General features: G+C 45.2%; 1 protein-coding gene across 1 annotated transcript in view; it reads right to left on the reverse strand.

The window, feature by feature from the left end:
* LOC109904387 (potassium voltage-gated channel subfamily H member 8-like) overlaps positions 1-24,985 on the reverse strand; it is a 112,636-nt gene that overhangs the window by 41,167 nt on the left and 46,484 nt on the right. Inside the window, exons 7-10 of the mRNA XM_031789265.1 lie at positions 11,733-11,937; positions 10,030-10,242; positions 9,102-9,301; positions 7,626-7,875 (exon numbers count right to left, since the gene is read on the reverse strand). Coding sequence (XP_031645125.1) covers positions 7,626-7,875; positions 9,102-9,301; positions 10,030-10,242; positions 11,733-11,937 — 868 coding nt within the window. The remainder of the gene's footprint in view (positions 1-7,625; positions 7,876-9,101; positions 9,302-10,029; positions 10,243-11,732; positions 11,938-24,985) is intronic.

Genomic DNA, 24,985 nt, shown 5'->3' on the forward strand with positions numbered 1-24,985 from the left:
GGCCCCACAAGGGTGCGTTCTGAGCCCTCTCCTGTACTCCCTGTTCACCCACGACTGCGTGGCCACGCACGCCTCCAACTCAATCATCAAGTTTGCGGACGACACTACAGTGGTAGGCTTGATTACCAACAACAACGAGACGGCCTACAGGGAGGAGGTGAGGGCCCTCGGAGTGTGGTGTCAGGAAAATAACCTCACACTCAACATCAACAAAACAAAGGAGATGATTGTAGACTTCAGGAAACAGCAGAGGGAGCACCCCCCTATCCACATCGACGGGACAGTAGTGGAGAGGGTAGTAAGTTTTAAGTTCCTCGGTGTACACATCACAGACAAACTGAATTGGTCCACCCACACAGACAGCGTGGTGAAGAAGGTGCAGCAGCGCCTCTCCAACCTCAGGAGGCTGAAGAAATTCGGCTTGTCACTAAAAGCACTCACAAACTTTTACAGATGCACAATCGAGAGCATCCTGTCGTGCTGTATCACCGTCTGGTACGGCAACTGCTCCGCACACAACCGTAAGGCTCTCCAGAGGGTAGTGACGTCTGCACAACGCATCACCTGGGGCAAACTACCTGCCCTCCAGGACACCTACACCACCCGATGTCACAGGAAGGCCATAAAGATCATCAAGGACAACAACCACTCGAGCCACTGCCTGTTCACCCCGCTATCATCCAGAAGGCGAGGTCAGTACAGGTGCATCAAAGCAGGGACCGAGAGACTGAAAAACAGCTTCTATCTCAAGGCCATCAGAATGTTAAACAGCCACCACTAACATTGAGTGGCTGCTGCCAAAATACTGACACTGACTCAACTCCAGCCATTTTAATATTGGACAAATTGATGTAAAAAATGTATCACTAGCCACTTTAAACAATGCCACTTAATATAATGTCTACATACCCTACATTACTCATTTTGTATGTATATACTGTACTCTATACCATCAACTGCATCTTGCCATCTTTATGTAATACATGTATCACTAGCCACTTTAAACTATGCCACTTTGTTTACATACCCTACATTACTCATCTCATATGTATATACTGTACTCGAAACCATCTACTGCAACTTGCCTATGCCATTCTGTACCATCACTCATTCATATATCTTTATGTACATATTCTTCATCCCTTTACACTTGTGTGTATAAGGTAGTTGTTATGAAATTCTTAGGTTAGATTACTCGTTGGTTATTACTGCATTGTCAGAACTAGAAGCACAAGCATTTCGCTACACTCGCATTAACATCTGCTAACCATGTGTATGTGACAAATAACATTTGATTTGATCTCTCTGTGACTACTCCCCCACCCTGAGTGAGTCTGATCACATCTCTTCAAACTGTGGCACACATGGCACTGAAGGACGAGGTCAGAGAGCTAAGGTGTTACAGTGATCAGAACACCCCCACAGGCAAGCCAGCAGAACAGCTCACCCCAGACCCAGACCCAGACCACAACCTCAACACCACAATGGGATAAACAACACAGTACCCAACCCTATAGACCCCACCCCCTCCTAACAGCCCCCCACATCCATCGAGGACACACAAAAGCCAGAGATTGTGCTCCTCATTGACTCAAATGACAAATACATTCATTCATACACTTTTTACCAAACACAAAGTGGCTAAACTCTGGTACCCAAACACTAAGCATGCCCTGGAGCTGTTGTCAGAGGACACACTAGGGTCTCCCAGCAACATCATAATTCACACATGCACAAATAACCTGATGGCCAAGCAGGAAAAGGTGGCAACAGCACTCAAGGGAGTGATTGAAAAAGCTTCTTCCACTTTCCCCAAGTGGTTATCTCCATACAGCGGGTGAATTCAAGCATTTCACAAGACTGTGCCTTAAAACCTAATGTCTACCTGGCCCACCACTCCACACTGGACTTGAACAGCCTTTATTTCCAGGTCTACCTCTACAAGGCAGCAACCCCAACTTTTGCCAGGACCCTGAAGGACATCACCCTGAACGGTAGCACCCCCCCCATATCAGACCTATGCTCCTTCTGCCCAGCTCATGCCCACCGCCTCTGCGGCAAGGACCTCAATATGGCAGCAGGACAAATGCCCAGGCTGTGAGCAGAGCAACAGGCCCAACCCCCACTATTACACCCCCCCAAGCCCCCATCCTGTGACCTAAGAGGTATGTATCAGATGGTCAACATGCTCTGCTCACTCCTACTGTAATGGTCCGGGCCTAAACCACACAAAATCAACACTAGTCACTATAGAACACAAAGATTTGACTGTCTCATCCTGGAATATACAAGGTCTGAGGTCATCTGCCTTTGGCCTAAAGAGCAGGAACACAGACTTCATCAAATAAATTGGCAATACAGACATTGTAATCTTACAAGAAACATGGTATAAAGAAGATGGACCCACTGGTTACCCTCTAGGTTACAGAGTCCCATCCACCAAACTACCAGGTGTGAAACAGGGAAGAGATTCAGGGGGTATGCTAATTTAGTATAGAGCAGACCTAACACACTCTATTAAATCAGTCAAAACAGGAACATTTTACATCTGGCTCGAGGAAATGATCCTGGCTTGAGGAAATGATTTCTAGAGAGAAAAATGTCCTCCTGTGTGCTACCTAACCCTAACCCTATCCCCCCCCAATAGAATCCCCATACTTGAACAATTACAGCTTCTCCATCCTAGAGCGGGAGTTCAACAATTTCCAAGCTCAGGGACATGTACTGGTCTGTGGTGACCTAAATTCCAGAACTGGACAAGAACCCGACACCCTCAGCACACAGGGGGACGAACACCTACCTGGAGGTAACAGCAGTCCCTCCCCCATATGCCCCCCATACAAAACTACAACAACATAACAAAAAAAAGGGTCACAACTCCTGCAGTTCTGTCGGATGCTGGGTATGTACATAGTCAATGGTAGGCTTCGAGGGGACTCCTATGATAGGTACACCTATAGCTGATCTCTTGGCAGTAGTACTGTAGACTACTTTATCACTAACCTCAACCCAGAGTCTCTTAACTTCTTGGATATAGGGGGCGCTCTTTTAATTTATGGATAAAAAAACGTGCCCGTTTTAAGCACAATATTTTGTCACGAAAAGATGCTCGACTATGCATTTAATTGGCAGCTTTGGAAAGAAAACACTCTAACGTTTCCAAAAGTGCAAAGATATGCCACAGAGTGCCACAGAACTCATGCTACAGGCGAAACCAAGATGAAACTTCAACCAGGAAATGGGCAGAATTTTTGAGGCTCTGTTTTCCATTGTCTCCTTATATGGCTGTGAATGCGCTGGGAATGAGCCTGCCCTTTCTATCGTTTCTCCAAGGTGTCTGCAGCATTGTGACGTATTTGCAGGCATATCATTGGAAGATTGGCCATAAGAGACTACATTTACCAGGGGTCCGCCCGGTGTCCTTTGTCTAAATTGGTGCGTAATCTACAAGCTGCACGCAGTCATCCAGTGATTGAGAGGAGAGAGGAGGCTTTCAACGAACGATATATCATGAAGAGATATGTGAAAAACACCTTGAGGATTGATTCTAAACAACGTTTACCATGTTTCAGTCGATATTATGGAGTTAATTTGGAAAAAAGTTTGGCGTTTTGATGACTGATTTTTCGTTTCTTTTTGGTAGCCAAACGTGACGCACCAAACGGAACGATTTCTCCTAAGCAAATAATCTTTCAGGAAAAACTGAGCATTTGCTATCTAACTGAGAGTCTCCTCATTGAAAACATCTGAAGTTCTTCAAAGGTAAATGATTTTATTTGAATGATTTTCTGGTTTTTGTGAAAATGTTGCCTGCTGATGCTAACGCTAAATGCTACGCTAGCTGCGCTAGCTGTTACACAAATGCTTGTTTTGCTATGGTTGAGAAGCATATTTTGAAAATCTGAGATGACAGTGTTGTTAACAAAAGGCTAAGCTTGAGAGCTAGCATATTAATTTCATTTAATTTGCGATTTTCATGAATAGTTAACGTTGTGTTATGCTAATGAGCTGCGGGGATAATTACACTCCTGGATAAAGGTTTTTTTCGTAGCTAAACGTGACGCACCAAACGGAGTGATTTCTCCTAAACAAATAATCTTTCAGGAAAAACTGAGCATTTGCTATCTAACTGAGAGTCTCCTCATTGAAAACATCTGAAGTTTTCTGAACAAATGCTTGTTTTGCTATGGTTGAGAAGCATATTTTGAAAATCTGAGATGACAGTGTTGTTAACAAAAGGCTAAGCTTGAGAGCTAGCATATTAATTTCATTTCATTTGCGATTTTCACGAATAATTAACGTTGCGTTATGGTAATGAGCTTTAGGCTGTATTCACGATCCCGGACCCGGGATGGCTAGAATAAACCACTTCTGGGAAAACTGGAAAACTCTAAACAAACAACAACACGAAGAGTTATCTATCCAAAATTGAGATGTATGGATAAACCACTTCTCCAATCTCTTTGGCTCTATAACAAAGAACAAACAGCAAAAACATATACATGATCAAATACAAATCTTAGAATCAACTATTAGAGACAACCAGAACCCACTGGATTCTCCAATTATATTGAATGAACTACAGGACAAAATAAAACCCTCCAACCCAAAAAGGCCTGTGGGGTTGATGGTATCCTAAATTAAATGATCAAATATACAGACCACAAATTCCAATTGGCTATACTTAAACTCTTTAACATCATCCTCAGCTCTGGCACCTCAATATTTGGAACCAAGAACTGACCACCCCAATTCACAAAGGTGGAGACAAATTTGACCCCAATAACTACAGGGGGATATGCAGCAGGTAGCCTAGTGGTTAGAGCGTTGGGCCTTTAACCAAAAAGTTGCTGGGTCGAGTCCCTGAGCTGACAAGGTAAAAATCTGTCGTTCTGCCCCTGAACAAAGTTAACCCACTGTTCCCCATTAGGCCGTCATTGTAAATAAGAATTTGTTCTTAACTGACTTGCCTAGTTAAATAAATAAAAATATGCATCAACAGCAACCTTGGGAAAATTCTCTTCATTAACAGGAGACTTGTACATTTCCTCAAAGAAAACAATGAACTGAGGAAATGTCAAATTGGCTTTTTACCAAATTACTGTACAACAGACCACGTATTCACCCTGCACACCCTAATTGACAAACAATCAAACCAAAACAAAGGCAAAGTCTTCTCATGCTTTGTTGATTTCAAAAAAGCCTACGACTCAATTTGGCATGAGGGTCTGCTATACAAATTGATGGAAAGTGGTGTTGTGTCATGTGTGCTCCCTCTCCGGCCTCTAGGTCACCAGGCTGCTCGTTAGGGCGCACACCTGTCACCAGCGGTACGCGCAAAATGACACTCACCTGGACTCCATCACCTCCTTGATTACCTGCCCTTTATATGTCCCTCCCTTTGGTTTCTTCCCCAGTTGTCATTGTTGCTGTTTCATGTCGGTGCGCTGTTTGTGGTTCTTGTTTTGTTCATTTATTTATTAAATGTATTCACTCTCAGCGTACATCGATACATGTTTGGGGAAATACAACATTATAAAATCCATGTACACAAACAAGCGTGTGGTTAAAATTGGCCAAAAACACACATTCCTTTCCATAGGGCAACGGAGTGAGACAGGGATGCAGCTTAAGCCCCAACCTCTTCAACATATATATCAACGAATTGGTGAGGACACTAGAATAGTCTGCAGCTCCCAGCCAGAATCTGAAGTCAAATGCCTACTGTTTGCTAATGATCTGGTGCTTCTGTCCCCAACCAAGGAGGGCCTACAGCAGCACCTAGATATTCTGCACAGATTCTGTCAGACCTGGGCTCTGACAGTAAATCTCAGTGACAAAAATAGTGGTGTTCCAAAAAAGTTCGAGTTGCCAGGATCATGAATACAAATTCCTTTTATACACCGTAACCCTAGATCACAAACTATACATACCTCGGCCTAAACATCAGCGCCACAGGTAACTTCCACATAGCTGTGAACGATCTGAGAAACAAGGCAAGAAAGGCCTTCTATGCCATCAAAATGAACATAAAATTCGACATGCCAAATAGGATCTGGCTAAAAATACTTGATTTGGTTATAGAACCCATTGCCCTTTATGGTTGTGAGGTCCGCTCATCAACCATGAATTCACAAAATGGGACAAACACCAAATTGAGACTGCATGCAGAATTCTGCAAAAATATCTTCTGTGTACAACGTAAAACACCAAATAATGCACAGAGAGCAGAATTATGCCAATACCCGCTAATGTTCAAAATCTAGAAAAGAGCCAAATAAATTCTACAACCACCTAAAACGAAGCAATTCCCAAACCTTCCATAACAAAGCCATCACCTACAGAGAAATTAACCTGGAGAAGAGTCCCCGAAGCAAGCTGGCCCTGGGGCTCTGTTCACAAACACAAACAGACCCCACAGAGCCCCAGGACAGCAACACAATTAGACACAACCAAATCATGAGAAAACAAAAGGATAATTACTTGACACATTGGAAAGAATTAATACAGACTCAGTGAGCATAGCCTTGCTATTGAGAAAGGCCGCTGAAGGCAGACCTGGCTCTCAAGAGAAGAAAGGCTATGTGCACACTGCCCACAAAATGAGCTGCACTTCCTGCCAAATGGATGACCATATTAGAGACACATATTCCCCTCAGATTACACATACCCACAAATTTGAAAACAAATCAAATGATCAACTCCCATATCTATTGGGTGAAATATCACAGTGTGCAATCACAGCAGAAAGATTTGTCACCTGTTGCCACAAGAAAAGGGCAACCAGTGAAGAGCAAACATCATTGTAAAAACAACCTATATTCATGTTTTTTATTTTCCCTTTTTTACTTTTAACTACTTGCACATCATTACAACATGACATTTGAAATGTCTTTATTATTTTGGAACTTTTGTGAGTGTAATGTTTACTGTTCATGTTTATTGATCATTTCACTTTTGTTTATTATCTATTTCACTTGCTTTGGCAATGCAAACATTTATTTCCCATGCAAATAAAGCTCCTTAAATTGAAGAGAGGAAAAATATAGAGAAGTGTAGATGGTCTTTCTGTCAGACGCCGGCATACAGCTGGAGGTCAGACACAGTAGCTGTCATAAAGAACAGGGGTTTTCATGGTGAATGGAATGGATGGATAACTCATGGGAGTGACAGGTGACAGAGGACTGTAGATTCCGCCCGACAATGGAAACTATGATCCACAGGTGGCCTGTTGGGATGGAATCAGACAAGTAGCATCACAAAGTGTTCCAACAATGGACTTGGATTTTGTTGGCTGTGCCTGCCTCCCTGCAGACTGTCTGTCTGTCTGTTTGTTTGTCTGTCTGTCTGCCTGCCTGCTTGTCTGTCTGTGTGCTTGCCTGTCTGCCTGCCTGTCTCTGTATGCCTGCCTGCCTGCCTGCCTGCCTGCCTGCCTGCCTGCCTGCCTGCCTGCCTGCCTGCCTGCCTGTCTGTCTGTCTGTCTGTCTGTCTGTCTGTCTGTCTGTCTGTCCCCGGACTGCCTGCCTGCCTGTCTGCATACCGTTCTGCCCACCCGCCCGCCCGCCCGCCTGTCCCTCCCTCCCTCCCTCCATGTCTCACCCAGTATAGCCAACACCATGTCTCACCCAGTATAGCCAACACCATGCCATCCTTCAGCACCTCCATGGAACCAGAGCAGACAAAGAAGATGGCCTGCAGGGCGTCCCCCTGGCGCAGCAGGTACTCCCCAGGGGCACAGAATGTTGTCTTGATGTGCAGGGACAGGGAGCGCAGGCACCCCCTGCTGGCCGAGGCAAACAGAGACAGCTCCAATATCTCCTTGTTCAGGTGCATGGTGATGTCAGAGCGCAGCTCATCTGGGAAGTCCTTCAGCAACTGAGGGGAGGGGGAAGTGGACAGAGAGCAAGAGGGAGGGGAGAGAGAGAAGAAGAGAGAAAGGAAGAGGAGAGGGGAAGGAGGAAAGAGGGAGAGAAATTGACAGCCATGGCATGATTGCAGTTGACTAAACTGTTATCTTGGTCAGTTTTCTCTTGACTTTTTTATTTCTATTATTCACCTCAAGGGACTTCCTGGTTAAATAAAGGTTAAAAAAGGTCAGGTAAATAAATAAAAAGTAATGATGTCACCAAACATCAGCATGTATCAGGCCACTTTGAATGAAGGCACTTTGGTGAAAATATTGCAACTATTTTGCAGTAAGTTGTGTTGACTTTAGGCTGTGCTGCATGGAGCGAGTTGAACTTTTGACACGGCACAACTGGGCATAGCCTTGGGAAGTGGTGGGGCTGAAGTTGCTGCAGCAGCCCCTGATAAATCACAATTAAAAAATAATGTACATACATTTTAGTCATTTTAGTCAGAGAAATTAAGTGTTAAGTGCCTTGCTCAAGGGCACCGATACATTTTCACCTAGTCGGCTCAGGGATTTGAACCAGCAACCTTTCGGTTACGGGCCCAACGCTCTTAACCATTACTCATGTATGGCAAAGTGGAGAAAAAACTTTTCAGCAGAGTGGGGAGGAATCTTTACAGATTGTGTTGAATGGACAGAGGGGATCTGATGCTAGATTTTGAGACTCTTCATGAATACCGGCCCAGACCCTATATTGAGAACTCTGCTTCACACTATTGTTCCCATCACAAAGCACCAGCTACATTACTATCACAGTAATCAATCTCTCCAACATCTAATCATCCCTGACACACAATGTTTGTCAGTCTCTGTTTCAGCATATAACAGAAAAGTGCTGAGCAGAAAAGATCAATGAGTCATCAGCCCACAGAGGCCCACTTTAATCAACAGGCCTATCTATAATTCATACATCTGTGATTAATCTCCCTATCCTATATGAATGCTTTGCTCTGTTCTGTTATGTGTCTCACAGGCAAACATCTCTCGAGGCATGATTGGCCACTGTCTCACACTCAGCTTCTGTCTCTATCTTTTTCTTGGTCTACCTACGTATCTGTCTCTCTGTCTCAGTGAGTCTCAGTCACTCTCTCTCTCTTTCTCTCTTTCTCTCTCTCTCCACATTTTCAGCCAAGTATCTTAATTGTCTACAATAAAAGTTATCATCAAGCCCCTTGATTAGTTGAATCACCTCGTTGGAGTCAATGCCGTTGTTGACGGACCATGTGGTCTGGAAGTACTCGAGCATGCGTTGTTTGAGGCCCTGGGGCAGGTGGTGGACTCGGATGAAGTCCTTCAGGTCCTTGGTACGGGTGTGGTACTGGGACCAGCGAGAGTACATCCGCTGGATAATGGCCGTCACGTTACCAAACACCAGGGCGTGCATCAACGCTAGAGGGGGAGGGAGGGAAGCAGGGTTTTGGGGGGTTCAATTAGGATTTGCAGGGGCATGAAATTGGAAGATGGTGTGGGCATGATATTGGTTTGGGGTTAGAGTGTGGGAGTAAAATTGGGGTTGGGGGTTGTTTGGGGGGTTGAATTGGGAGTTGGATGGGCATGAGATTGAGAGGTGGGGCATGAGATTGAGTGAAGAGAAGAAAAAGATTTACTCGAGGCTAATAACTCAATTTCCCCTATATACTGTACACACTAGGTCTGACCTATACCAGACTCTATCTGGGCTGGCTAGGTCTTTGTTTTCATCTCATAAACACTGGGGGGAGACAGGGGAGATGAGGCATGGGACGCACACACACACACACCCCTTATGTCTCTATCCTCCCTGTGTGTGTGTGTGTGAGCGTGCGTGTGATTGCCCCCAGGCAGTCGGGGACATTTACCACATCCAGACTCATGAACATCCAGAGGGAGAACACTTGCCACTGTGACCTCATTTAAACCCTCTGCCCCAAAACCAGTTCACGTCTCTGGTTTGAACCAGATAAAACTGGTCCAAACCAACTGATCAGCCACTTTAGTCTTTATCACAGTACAACTAGATGAAACCAGACATAACAAAAATGATGACCATCAACTAAATAGAACTATCTGCCTGGCAGTCACATTTTACATGCATGAATTGTGATGTGTGTATGTGTACTTGTGTGTGTCACCCCTACCTCCGATGAGCATGGTGCAGATGGAGAAGATCTTCTCAGCGTCGGTGTTGGCCGACACGTTGCCGAAGCCCACGCTGGTCAGACTGGACAGGGTGAAGTAGAGAGAAGCGATGTAGACACTCCTCAGAGAGGGACCGCTCAGCCCCGTCCCGTTCACTTCCCCCAGGGGGTCGTAGGGAGACTCTAGACGCTTCCCCAACTCATGGAGCCAGCCTGGAGACAGAGAGGAGGGAGGGAAAGACAGGCTTTGTTCCAATTCTCTACCCTTCTCTCGTACACTCCCTCTCATGATGTAGAAGAAGTGTAAGGAATGTGGTAGAAACTTTCTCCAATCATTCTTGTGAGGCTTTGTTCTAAATGTCTCCCTGTTCCCTACGTGGTTTACTTCTTTTCCCCAGAGCCTTGCACTAGCTATCTAAATACAATTGGAGCCCAAAATTGGAGTCAACAATATAGCTTCTCTGAGCTGTCTCCACTGTATCCAGAGCCCTGGATACCTAACATACAAACTGGAGTAATAGCAGGTAGAAACGGACTGCACAGAATGATCATCATTTGGAAAATAATGTGGTGTTAGAAACAACCAGGACAATTTCTGGTCCCAATCTATCCCATAGCAATCCAATCCATAGCAAGTACCTGAGAACCAAAACTGATCCTAGGTCAGGTTCTATCTGTGACGTGAGTGTTGAGATAGTCATCAGGCCCCTGAGACCTCCACCAGATACCGAAGAATAGTAATTGGATATACCTCTCTCACAGAGCTCCTGACACTGACGTGGGATCAGTGTTAGAATACCGTAATTGGGATAGAGCACATTAATCCGGTAGCCCTGATATACTGACCTCAGATCATTTTATGACACTGAGGCTGAGTTAATTGGGGAAAAAAGCATCAGCTTCTCATGGCCCCATCAATACTGACCCAGAATCAGTTTGGAGACGTCAGGTAGAGGTAATTGAGAACAGCACCTGGCTCATCGATACTCATTGAGGATCAGCCCTAGAGGCCTCATTATGTGTTGGATCTGGAGTAGTTCAGGGGAAGTTTGGGCCGATGACTAGTCATTACTGTGGGACTATGCTACTCTGTCAATCATAACTCCAGAAACAAATAAAAACAGGACATGTTTTTTCCCCAGTCACATTCAATTCCCCATGCATGAATATGTTTTAGCATATGTAACAAAGGTCTCGCTAGAAATCACTCAAATCAATAAAATAATCAACACAGCCATTAAAACTGCAGAGAGAGATGCTTGCTGGAAAGCTAATATAGGCTAGCCAAAAACAACTACACATAAGCCATGATATGCTGCGAAACCAGCTGACACTACCAACCAAAAACACCCACTCACCAAATGTCAGCCCCACCCCTGAGCTCTAAGACAGAACTAGCTGCTCACCGATGTCCGGCTTATTCATTGATGTCCATGGTCTCTAGCCAGGTGACTGATCCCATCCCTGAACCCCTCCAGACAGAACTAGCCACTTACAGATGCGATGCCCACCATACCCCTGATCCATTCTCTGACATGTTCACCCCTCAGATGCTCACCCCTCACCCTCCCACCTCTCTTCCTGACCTCTACTTTCCCCATCTCTGATACCCCCCCTCCTCCCCTCCAAGTCAGAACAAGCTGCTCGCTGATGTGATGCCCCAAATCCCTGATCAGACAGAAATAGCCGCTCCCACCACTCACCAATGTCCCAGGAGTAGGCGTTGGCCTCCATCTCCTTCTTGCCGATGACGTACCAGATGCAGGCCATCCAGTGGGCCAGCAGGGCGAACATGGACATGAGCAGGGTGAGCACCACAGTGCTGTGCTGGGAGTACCGGTCCATCTTCTGGAGCAGACGCAGCAGCCGGAGCAGACGCACTGTCTTCAACAGGTGGACTACTGATACCTGGGTGGGGAATGAATGACAGGTGTGGTTCTATTACAGTGATAGCAGATGAGTTACAGAGGGGAGCAAGTGGCAAGAGTCTTCATCGTCATTATCATCCTCCTCCTCCTCAGCTGACTGACACATTTTTGGACTTAAAAGATGCATTTCAGAACCGGCTGCTTCTTGATCAATGTGACCTGCATGACTGCATTATGGAAATGGTAGAGAGGTCGTAGTGAGGATCTGGCATTCACCTGGCATTACCATCGCCTGGCATCACCATCGCCTGGCATCACCCTGGCCTGGCATCATCTCTATCTGGCATCACCCATAACTCGCATCCCCATCATCTGGCATCACCAAAAACCTGGCATCACCACTACCTGGCATCACCATTACCTGCCATCCCCATTACCGGGCATCACCACCATCTGGCATCACCATCATCTGGCATCACCATTTCCTGGCATCACCATCTCCTGGCATCACCACTACCTGGCATCACCATCACCTGGCATCACCAATACTTGGCATTACCACCATCTGACATCACCTGTTATCATCAAACCATCATCTAACTCAGTTTAGGAGCCTGAGAGTCCTGTTCTATGGATATGACAATGTCCTCCTGTACTTTGTGTAAAAGCATATATGGCTGCCTTAACACAGGCAGCCCAATTCTGATATTTTTTCCACCAGTTGGTCTTTTGACAAATCACATCAGATCTTTTCACATCAGATCTTTTTAAGACCAATTAATGAAAAAAATATCAGAATTGTTCTGCCTGTGTAAATGCCTGTGTGAAGTGTAACCCAAGCACAGTTGAAGTCAGAAGTTTATATACACCTTAGTCAAATACATTTAAACTCAGTTTTTCACAATTCCTGACATTTAATCCTAGTAAAATGTCCCTGTTTTAGGTCAGTTAGGATAACCACTTTATTTTAAGAATGTGAAATGTCAGAATAATAGTAGAGTGATATATTTCAGCTTGTATTATAACCTGACAGAGCTTGAGAGGATCTGCAGAGAAGAATGGTTGAAACTCCCCAAATACAGGTGTGCCAAGCTTGTAGATTCATACCCAAGAAGGCTCAAGGCTGTCAGTGCATTCAACCAAGGTAGATTAATAACAACATACCACAGTCATAGCAGAATGCTGTTCAGGCCAACTACAGTTGAAGTCGGAAGTTTACATACACCTTAGCCAAATACATTTAAACTCAGTTTTTCACAATTCCTGACATTTAATCCTAGTAAAAATTCCCTGTTTTAGGTCAGTTAGGATCACCACTTTATTTTAAGAATGTGAAATGTCAGAATAATAGTATATAGAATGACTTATTTTATCTTTCAGTTCTTTCATCACATTCCCAGTGGATCAGAAGTTTACACACACTCAATTAGTACTTGGTAGCATTGCCTTTAAATTGTTAAACTTCGGTTAAACGTTTCGGGTTGCCTTCCACAAGCTTCCAACAATAAGTTGGGTGAATTTTGGCCCAGTCCTCCTGACAGAGCTGGTGGAACTGAGTCAGGTTTCTAGGCCTCCTTGCTCACACACACTTTTTCAGTTCTGCTCATATAAGGTGTGCGCACTGGCGGTAGAGAAGTCAGGCGCAGGAGAGCAAAGACTGTGTTACAACGGATCAGTTTAATGATAAAAATCACCTTGAACTAAAACAATATATACAATGGGACAAAAAACCCAGACATAACGTGCACAAGCACTTACAATAAACAATACCTGACAAGGTCATGTGGGGAAAAGAGGGTTAAATACACAACATGTAATTGATGGAGTTGAAACCAGGTGTGTGGGAAGACAAGACAAAACAAATGGAAAATTAAAGGTGGATCGGCGATGGCTAGAAGACCAGTGACGTCGACCGCCGAACGTCGCCCGAACAAGGAGAGGGACCGACTTCGGAGGAAGTCGTGACAGCTCACAAATTTTCTATGGTATTGAGTTAAGGGCTTTGTGATGGCCACTCCAATACCTTGACTATGTTGTCCTTAAGCCATTTTGCCACAACTTTGGAAGTATGCTTAGGGCCACTGTCCATTTGGAAGACCCATTTGCGACCAAGCTTTAACTTCCTGATTGATGTCTTGAGATGTTGCTTCAATATATTCACATCTTTTTTCTCCCTCATGATGCCATCTATTTTGTGAAGTGCACCAGACCCTCCTGCAGCAAAGCACCCCCACAACATGATGCTGCACCCCCATTCTTCAAATCAAATCAAATTTTATTTGTCACATACACATGGTTAGCAGATGTTAGTGCGAGTGTAGCGAAATGCTTGTGCTTCTAGTTCCGACAATGCAGTAATAACCAACAAGTAATCTAGCTAACAATTCCAAAACTACTACCTTATAGACACAAGTGTAAGGGGATAAAGAATATGTACATAAAGATATATGAATGAGTGATGGTACAGAGCGGCATAGGCAAGATACAGTAGATGGTATTGAGTGCAGTATATACATATGAGATGAGTATGTAAACAAAGTGGCATAGTTAAAGTGGCTAGTGATACATGTATTACATAAGGATGCAGTAGATGATATAGAGTACAGTATATACGTATACATATGAGATGAATAATGTAGGGTATGTAAACATTATATTAGGTAGCATTGTTTAAAGTGGCTAGTGATATATTTTACATCAATTCCCATCAATTCCCATCATTAAAGTGGCTGGAGTTGAGTCAGTATGTTGGCAGCAGCCACTCAATGTTAGTGGTGGCTGTTTAACAGTCTGATGGCCTTGAGATAGAAGCTGTTTTTCAGTCTCTCGGTCCCAGCTTTGATGCACCTGTACTGACCTCGCCTTCTGGATGATAGCGGGGTGAACAGGCAGTGGCTCGGGTGGTTGCTGTCCTTGATGATCTTTATGGCCTTCCTGTGACATCGGGTGGTGTAGGTGTCCTGGAGGGCAGGTAGTTTGCCCCCGGTGATGCGTTGTGCAGACCTCACTACCCTCTGGAGAGCCTTACGGTTGTGGGCGGAGCAGTTGCCGTACCAGGCGGTGATACAGCCTGACAGGATGCTCTCGATTGTGCATCTGTAGAAGTTTGTGAGTGCTTTTGGTGACAAGCCAAATTTCTTCAGCCTCCTGAGGTTGAAGAGGCGCTGCTGCGCCTTCTTCACGATGCTGTCTGTTTGGGTGGACCAATTCAGTTTGTCTGTGATGTGTACGCCGAGGAACTTAAAACTTACTACCCTCTCCACTACTGTTCCATCGATGTGGATAGGGGGGTGTTCCCTCTGCTGTTTCCTGAAGTCTACAATCATCTCCTTAGTTTTGTTGACGTTGAGTGTGAGGTTATTTTCCTGACACCACACTCCGAGGGCCCTCACCTCCTCCCTGTAGGCCGTCTCGTCGTTGTTGGTAATCAAGCCTACCACTGTTGTGTCGTCCGCAAACTTGATGATTGAGTTGGAGGCGTGCGTGGCCACGCAGTCGTGGGTGAACAGGGAGTACAGGAGAGGGCTCAGAACGCACCCTTGTGGGGCCCCAGTGTTGAGGATCAGCGGGGTGGAGATGTTGTTGCCTACCCTCACCACCTGGGGGCGGCCCGTCAGGAAGTCCAGTACCCAGTTGCACAGGGCGGGGTCGAGACCCAGGGTCTCGAGCTTGATGACGAGCTTGGAGGGCACTATGGTGTTAAATGCTGAGCTGTAGTCGATGAACAGCATTCTCACATAGGTATTCCTCTTGTCCAGATGGGTTAGGGCAGTGTGCAGTGTGGTTGAGATTGCATCGTCTGTGGACCTATTTGGGTGGTAAGCAAATTGGAGTGGGTCTAGGGTGTCAGGTAGGGTGGAGGTGATATGGTCCTTGACTAGTCTCTCAAAGCACTTCATGATGACGGAAGTGAGTGCTACGGGGCGGTAGTCGTTTAGCTCAGTTACCTTAGCTTTCTTGGGAACAGGAACAATGGTGGCCCTCTTGAAGCATGTGGGAACAACAGACTGGGATAGGGATTGATTGAATATGTCCGTAAACACACCAGCCAGCTGGTCTGCGCATGCGCGGCTGGGGATGCCGTCTGAGAGTCCGCATGTTTTAGTTGCGGGCAGTGTCAGTGGCACTGTATTGTCCTCAAAGCGGGCAAAAAAGTTATTTAGTCTGCCTGGGAGCAAGACATCCTGGTCCGTGACAGTGCTGGTTTTCTTTTTGTAATCCGTGATTGACTGTAGACCCTGCCACATACCTCTTGTGTCTGAGCCGTTGAATTGAGATTCTACTTTGTCTCTATACTGACGCTTACCTTGTTTGATTGCCTTGCGGAGGGAATAGTTACACTGTTTGTATTCGGTCATGTTTCCAGTCACCTTGCCCTGATTATAAGCAGTGGTTCGCGCTTTCAGTTTCACGCGAATGCTGCCATCAATCCACGGTTTCTGGTTTGGGAATGTTTTAATCGTTGCTATGGGAACGACATCTTCAACGTACGTTCTAATGAACTCGCACACCGAATCAGCGTATTCGTCAATGTTGTCGTCTGACGCAATACGGAACATATCCCAGTCCACGTGATGGAAGCAGTCTTCATGGTTGGAATGGTGTTCTTCGGCTTGCAAGCCTCCCCCTTTTTCCTCCAAACATAACGATGGTCATTATGGCCAAACAGTTTTATTTTTGTTTCATCAGACAAGAGGACATCTCTCCAAAAAGTATGATCTTTGTCTCCATGTGCAGTTGCAAACCGTACTCTGGCTTTTTTATGGTGGTTTTGGAGCAGTGGCTTCTTCCTTGCTGTGCAGCCTTTCAGGTTATGTCGATATAGGACTCATTTTACAGTGGATATAGATACTTTTGAAACCGGTTTCCTTCAGCATCTTCACATCTTCACAGCATCTTCACACATCATTGCTCCCGAGGGGCGCAGCGGTCTAAGGCACTGCATCTCAGTGCAAGAGTCGTCATTACAGTCCCTGGTCGAATCCAGACTGTATTACATCTGGCAGTGATTGGGAGTCCCATACTGCGGCGTACAATTGGCCCAGCGTCGTCTGGGTTTGGCCGTCGTTGTAAATAAGAATTTGTTCATAACTTACTTGCCTAGTTAAATCAAGGCAACATTTTATTCATTTTTTATTACAAATTAAATCTGCATCATCATTGTTGTCAGCACTATCTTTCAGAGCAGATCAGCAATATTCAATTCTATAAAATTATACCAATGGCATCATAAAAAAATCATCATCATCCTCATCATCCGTCTTGTGATCTTCAACAGGAATATAGTTCTCCTCCATGCTTTGAGTAAATACACTGCTGCATATTCTAACACTTCTTTCATTTCTTTGACATTTGAGTGCTTGGTGCTGAAGGCAGTGTGAGAGAGAACGAATGCAGAGAGTGATTTCCTGTGAACAGGAACTCACAAATGCCCTGTGTGTTCGTTCCAAATAGTACCCTATTCCTTATACAGCGCACTACATTTGACCAGAGTCCAACGGGTCCTGATCAAAAGTAGTGCACTATATTGTGAATAGGGTGCCATTTGGTACACACTGCGTCTTTAACAAGGCAATGAAAATGAGCAGCAATCTCCCCTTGCCACCCAGGCTGATAGTAAAGCTATAGCTCACTGCAACAATGCTGTAAACTCAGAACCACACAAACAGTAAACCAATGGCAATAAACCAGTGCTGAGCTATACAAAATACACAACCATGTCTGAGGTCAAAGTAAGCACTTTCTAAAGTCCCTTCAAAGCCCTGTTCCGTTTCAAATCCCACTAGCTGTCCAATCCGTACGTTCCCTGTCTATAACAACTGATTTCAGGCCTGTTAAAATGCTCATATGGCATCAATAAAGAGTGTTTCTGACTGACAAGGATCTTTCAGTGGAAAAAATAGCAATCATACACTTCACTTCAGGTGGGCTGTAAGTGTGTGATGAAAGTCTTTGTGTGTGTGTGTAAATCTCTATCCACTTACATATGCTTTCACATTTCTCTCTCTCTCTCTTTCTCTCTTTCTCTCTTTCTCTTTCTCTTTCTCTTTCTCTTTCTCTTTCTCTTTCTCTTTCTCTTTCTCTTTCTCTTTCTCTTCTCTTTCTCTTTCTCTTTCTCTTTCTCTTTCTCTTTCTCTTTCTCCCTCCCTCCCTCCCTCCCTCCCACCACCCCCCCTCCCTCCCTCCCTCCCTCCCTCCCTCCCTCCCTCCCTCCCTCCCTCCCTCCCCCCCCCATACAATGTGAAGCACATTATAGCAGTTTCCCAGAAAGACTTCAGAACTGCTCCTCAGGCAATCTCGAACAGCAGTCCATCATAACACAGCTCCTTAGACCTTAGCCACCACACACACACACACACACACACACACACACACACACACACACACACACACACACACACATTTACAAACAGCCTTTTCTCTGGGACTAACTGAGAAATAGTGGGAGAATGTGTGTGTGTGTACATTTGCATGCTTGTGCGTGTGTGTGTGTGTGTGCGCAGGTTTGCGCAAATGGAGGGGGAAGATGGTTAAGAGTAAGAAAGTGGGCCAGTAATTGTGTAGAAAGGTAACAAAACAGAAAGGAGGCACTTTCAAGAAAGGGAGAAGGATGATGGGAAAATAGAGATAAAGGGTAGAGAGGAAGTGGATTTAAAAGAGAGAGAGAGAGCGAGAGAGAGAGAGAGAGAAAATAGAAAGAGAGAGAGAGCGAAAGAGACAGAAAGAAAGAGAGAGAGTGAGAGAGAGTGAGAAAGAGAGAAAGAATCAGAGAGAAAGAGAGTTAGAGAGAGAGAGCGAGATAGAGCCAAAGAGAGAGCAAAAGAGAGAGTCAGACAGACAGAGACAGACCAATCAATAACCCCCAAACCAACCACGCCCACACCCCATTTAGAACCCCTCAGATCAGACTTATGCCAAAGGTGCTTCCATAAAGTACTGAGCAAAGTGTCTGAATACTTAAGTAAATGTGATATTTCCGTTTTTTATTTTCATAAATTTGCAGAAATTCTAAAAACCTGTTTTTGCTTTATCATTATGGGGTATTGTGTGAAAATTAATGAGGGAAAAAATGATTTAAGCAATTTTAGAATAAGGTTGCAACATAACAAAATGTCAAATGGTCTGAATACTTTCAGAATACACTGTAAACGCCAAAACTGGACAAGAACTTGACACCCTCAGCAAACAAGGGGACAAACACCTACCTGAAGGTGACAGGGTTCCCTCCCCCATATGCCACCCTAGACACAACTACGACAACAAAACCAACAAAAACGTGTCACAACTCCTGCAGTTCTGTCGCACGCTGGGTATGTATGTTGTTAATGGTAGGCTTCGAGGGGACTCAGTGGGTAGGTACACCTACGGTACGTACAATTATAGCTCATCTGTTTGCAGTAGTACTGTAGAATACTTTATCATTGATGTCAAGCCAAATTCTCTCAGAGCGTTCACAGTCAGCCCACTGACACCCCAGTCAGATCACAGTAAAATCACAGTCTACTTGAACAGAGCAATACTCAATCACTAGACATCAAAGCCAAAGGAACTGAATAATATTAAGAAAATTGATGGATGGAAACCTACTAAAAAACTATTAGGCAACAATAAATTCAACCCTTGTTAGCCTTTTGTGACTACGGGCAGTATTTTCATTTTTGGACGTTCCCGTAGTAAACGGGATATTTTTTCAGGACAAGATGCTAGAATATGCTTATGCAGTATTTGACTTGTCAATTTCCCTATCAAAAAAATTGCAAAAACCTAAGAAAGAAATTGAGAATCCTATCCAGTAAAAAACATAGAGACCCAGAAAACCTGAGCCTACACCTTCACTGTGGTGAGTCACTAAAACACTATGGAAGAAGAAGGAACAGCACATCAGAAATCAGCTCAATCTAATTGAAGAAACCATAGAATCTAACCACTTTTGGGAAAATTGAAACACACTAAACAAAGAACACGAAGATCAAGACAAAGGAGTGACTGTGGACTACAGGAAAAAGAGGACCGAGCACGCCCCCATTTCCATTGACAGGGCTGCAGTGGAGCAAGTTGAGAGCTTCAAGTTCCTTGGTGTCCACATCACCAACAAACTAACATGGTCCAAGCACACCAAGACAGTCGTGAAGAGTGCACAACAAAACCAATTCCCACTCAGATTGGGCATGGGTCCTCAGATCCTCAAAAGGTTCTACAGCTGCACCATCGAGAGCATCCTGACTGGTTGCATCACTGCCTGGTATGGTAACTGCTCGGCCTCTGACCGCAAGGCACTACACAGGGTAGTGCGAACGGCCCAATATGTCACCAAGCTTCCTGCCATCCAGGACCTCTATACCAGGCGGTGTCAGAGGAAGGCCCTAAAAATTGTCAAAGACTCCAGCCACCCAAGTCATAGACTGTTCTCTCTGCTACCGGAAGGCAAGCGATACCAGAGCACCAAGTGCCAAGTGCTCCAAGTCCAAGAGGCTTCTAAACAGCTTCTACCCCCCCCCAAGCCATAAGACTCCTGAACATATAATCAAATGGCTACCCAGATTATTTGTATTACCCCCCACCGCTCTCCCCCTCTTTTACACCGCTGCTACTCTCTGTTGTTATCATCTATGCATAGTCACTTTAATAACTCTACCTTCATGTACATATTACCTCAACTAACCAGTGACCCCACACATTGACTCTGTACCGGTACCACCCTGTATATAGACTCGCTATTGTTATTTTACTGCTGCTCTTTAATTACTTGTTTATTTGATTTCTTATTGTTATCTGTAATTGTTTGAACTGCATTGTTGGTTAGGGGCTCGTAAGTAAGCATTTCACTGTAAGGTCTACCTATTGTATTCGGCGCATGTGACTACAACATTTGATTTGAAAACGGAGAAATTGAGATGTATGGATAAACCACTTCTCCAATCTTTTTGGCTCTATAACAAAGAACAAACAGCAAAAACATATACATGATCAAATACAAATCTTAGAATCAACTATTAGAGACTACCAGAACCCACTGGATTCTCCAATTATATTGAATGAACTACAGGACAAAATACAAACCCTCCAACCCAAAAAGGCCTGTGGGGATGATGGTATCCTAAATTAAATGATCAAATATTCAGACAACAAATTCCAATTGGCTATACTTAAACTCTTTAACATCATCCTCAGCTCTGGCGCCCTAATATTTGGTGATTGTCTCCACCCCCTCCAGGTGTCTCCAATTACCTCATGTTGCCAGTTTGTTTTGTCCCTCCAGTGTGTTCCCTGTGTGCAATCTTTTTGTTGCTTTTTCTAGTCATCCCAGTTTTGGCCTTTGTGCTTTTCCTGACCCTGCCCGCTGCACTGCCTGCCTGCCCTGCCTGCTGTCCTGACCCTGCCTGCTGTCCTGACCCTGCCTGCCTGCTGCCCTGAACCTGCCTGCTACCCTGACCCTGCCTGCCTGCTGCCCTGACCCTGCCTGCTGCCCTGACCCTGCCTTCCTGCCATCCTGACCCTGCCTGTCTGCCGCCCTGACCCTGCCTGCCTGCCGCCCTGACCCTGCCTGCCTGCCGCCCTGACCCTGCCTGCCTTCCGCCCTGACCCTGCCTGCCTGCCGCCCTGACCCTGCCTGCCTGCTGTCCTGACCCTGCCTGCCTGCCGCCCTGACCCTGCCTGCCGCCCTGACCCTGCCTGCCGCCCTGACCCTCCCTGCCTGCTGTCCTGACCCTGCCTGCCTGCTGTCCTGACCCTGCCTGCCTGCCGCCCTGACCCTGCCTGCCTGCCGCCCTGACCCTCCCTGCCTGCTGTCCTGACCCTGCCTGCCTGCTGTCCTGACCCTGCCTGCCTGCCGCCCTGACCCTGCCTGCCTGCTGATCTGACCCTGCCTGCCTGCTGTCCTGATCCTGCCTGCCTGCCGTCCTGACCCTGCCTGCCTGCTGTCCTGACCCTGCCTGACTTTGATTTGGATTATGACTCTTTGCCTGCCTTGACCTACCGATTGCCTGCCACTTGTACTGAAATAAACTCTGAGACTCGTAGTATCTGCCTCCGGGTCTTAGCCTGAGCCCTGATAGATGTTTACATCTCTCACCACCAACACTCTCACTACCTTCTATATCCAACTTATTCTTCATTTTGTCCTTCCATCTTAAATGTCTCCTTGTCAGGTGTACAATTACCGTCTCATAACTATGTCTTTGCTCACCACTGTTTCCAAGGTAGTGCTGTAACAATCATTATCGCTCTCCCTCCAGCCACACCCCCAGCTCAACGACCCAATCAGAGAAGGCCATCCTCCCACTGATTCCACACAATGTTTGTTTTGTATTAGCCACAGAAGATTAAGACAATGAGAAACCATGCTGCGAACTGTGCAACTGGGACATTCACATATCAACCATCCCTCTAGTGCCTACTGAAGACAGAATCCATAAGAGTCATAATCATCCCAGCAATCAAGTATTATTAAAGAGATTAACTGCCAATGGCCTCAGTGACACGATGACATCATAACCACTAGAAACTCTTGGAAGACAATGGAATTAAATTAAATAAAAAGTCTTTACTGTTAAGTCTCTTGTACTTTTAACAATAAGCTTTTTTAATTTAATTCTGTAGTCTTCCAAGAGTGTCTGAATCTCCTCTCTCCTTCAGTTTGCTCCTAAATTCATGCACGTTGGTTGGAGAGCAAGGTAGCGACAGTGATCCCTTCCATTCTCACCATAACCATTATAGGATTATAATGGCACTTTGACCTTCTGAGCGTCATAGTGTTGGATAGAAGTCATTGTTGTATACAGTAGATTAGGAATTTGAAGTGGTTAACCGGAGTTAATATACTCTTAGAAAAAAAAGGTACTATCCAGAAACTAAAAGGTGTTCTTCGACTGTCTCGATTGGAGAACCCTTTGAAGAACCCTTTTTGGTTCCATCTAGAACCCTTTCCACAGAGGGTTCTACCTGGAACCGAAAAGGGTTCTCATATGGGGACAGCTGAAGAATCCTTTTGGAACCCTTTGTTCCAAGAGTGTTCTATAGGATCTTCCTCTGTGTCTCCATTCTACATGATATGCATCTGGGTTAGATGCACCTGACTCCTATCCCTGCTTTAGTACTGGGTTACAGAGAATGGAAATTGAGAATACAAATATTGTACTATATATATATATATATATATATATAGAGAGAGAGAGAGAGAGAGAGAGAGAGAGAGAGAGAGAGAGAGAGAGAGAGAGAGAGAGAGAGAGAGAGAGAGAGAGAGAGAGGGGGTACTGTGAGGAGAAGATGGAAAGAGAAAGGAGAAACAGAAAGGAAAACAACAGAGGGTCAAAAGGAAGAGAGTGAACATCGAGGAACTGAATGAGAATGAGAGAGACAGAAAGGGAGAGTCAGCACAGGGACCCCTTGTCTCATTCTGGTGAAATATGGCCTACAGCCTTAGCAGGGACATCACTCCAGACACTCGACAATTACCCTGTGTGGCTGGGCTCCCCTGGCATCGCCACCACCGGCCCCGGTGGCTGCATGCTCAAACCAGTGTCCTCTGGGACACCATGGTATTTTCACTAATAGAGTCTGGAACCAAGCAGTGCTTACGCCCGGAGCACTTGAGCACCCTGTCATTCTCCCTCTCTCCCTCTCTCCCTTTCTCTCCCTCTCTCCTTCTCTCTCTCTCGATCTCTGTCTCTTTGTCTTGTCACCATTTCTATCCATTTCTTTCTTTGATGAACTCTCTCTCCATCTCACCTTTACCATTCCCTCTCTCACTCTCTCCCTTTCTCTCCCTCTCTCCTTCTCTCTCTCTCCATCTCACCTTTACCATTCCCTCTCTCCCTCTCTCCCTTTCTCTCCCTCTCTCCTTCTCTCTCTCTCCATCTCACCTTTACCATTCCCTCTCTCCCTCTCTCCCTTTCTCTCCCTCTCTCCTTCTCTCTCTCTCCATCTCACCTTTACCATTCCCTCTCTCCCTCTCTCCCTTTCTCTCCCTCTCTCCTTCTCTCTCTCTCCATCTCACCTTTACCATTCCCTCTCTCCCTCTCTCCCTTTCTCTCCCTCTCTCCTTCTCTCTCTCTCCATCTCACCTTTACCATTCCCTCTCTCACTCTTTTATTATTTACTCTTGTATGATTTACTCTCTCGTTGTCTATGTATTTTCTCCCCACTTTCTCTCTCCCTCTATATCTCTCTTTCTCCCCCCTTTCTCTCTCCCTCTATATCTCTCTTTCTCCCCCCTTTCTCTCTCCCTCTATATCTCTCTTTCTCCCCCCTTTCTCTCTCCCTCTATATCTCTCTTTCTCCCCCCTTTCTCTCTCCCTCTATATCTCTCTTTCTCCCCCCTTTCTCTCTCCCTCTATATCTCTCTTTCTCCCCCCTTTCTCTCTCCCTCTATATCTCTCTTTCTCTCTCCCTCTATATCTCTCTTTCTCCCCCCTTTCTCTCTCCCTCTATATCTCTCTTTCTCCCCCCTTTATCTCTCTTTCTCTCTCCCTCTATATCTCTCTTTCTCCCCCCTTTCTCTCTCCCTCTATATCTCTCTTTCTCTCTCCCTCTATATCTCTCTTTCTCCCCCTTTCTCTCTCCCTCTATATCTCTCTTTCTCTCTCCCTCTATATCTCTCTTTCTCCCCCCTTTCTCTCTCCCTCTATATCTCTCTTTCTCTCTCCCTCTATATCTCTCTTTCTCTCTCCCTCTATATCTCTCTTTCTCCCCCCTTTCTCTCTCCCTCTATATCTCTCTTTCTCTCTCCCTCTATATCTCTCTTTCTCCCCCCTTTCTCTCTCCCTCTATATCTCTCTTTCTCTCTCCCTCTATATCTCTCTTTCTCTCTCCCTCTATATCTCTCTTTCTCTCTCCCTCTATATCTCTCTTTCTCTTGTGTTCGCTCTTTTCATTATGTTTTCATGTATCTTCTCCCTCTTTTTCTCTCTCTCACCATCCTGACCCAGTCTCAATTAGTCACAGCGCGATTCCATTGTTGATTTCCTGCTGTCATATGATGTTATAAAGAATCACACAGGTTGTTCCAGTTATTCTCTGTGATGAGTGATTGATTATGCATTAATGTGTATGTGTGTATGTGTCCAATATATTAGTTCAATTTGATTCAA

The sequence above is a fragment of the Oncorhynchus kisutch genome, linkage group LG14, assembly GCF_002021735.2.
Source record: "Oncorhynchus kisutch isolate 150728-3 linkage group LG14, Okis_V2, whole genome shotgun sequence".
Lineage (NCBI taxonomy): Eukaryota > Metazoa > Chordata > Actinopteri > Salmoniformes > Salmonidae > Oncorhynchus > Oncorhynchus kisutch.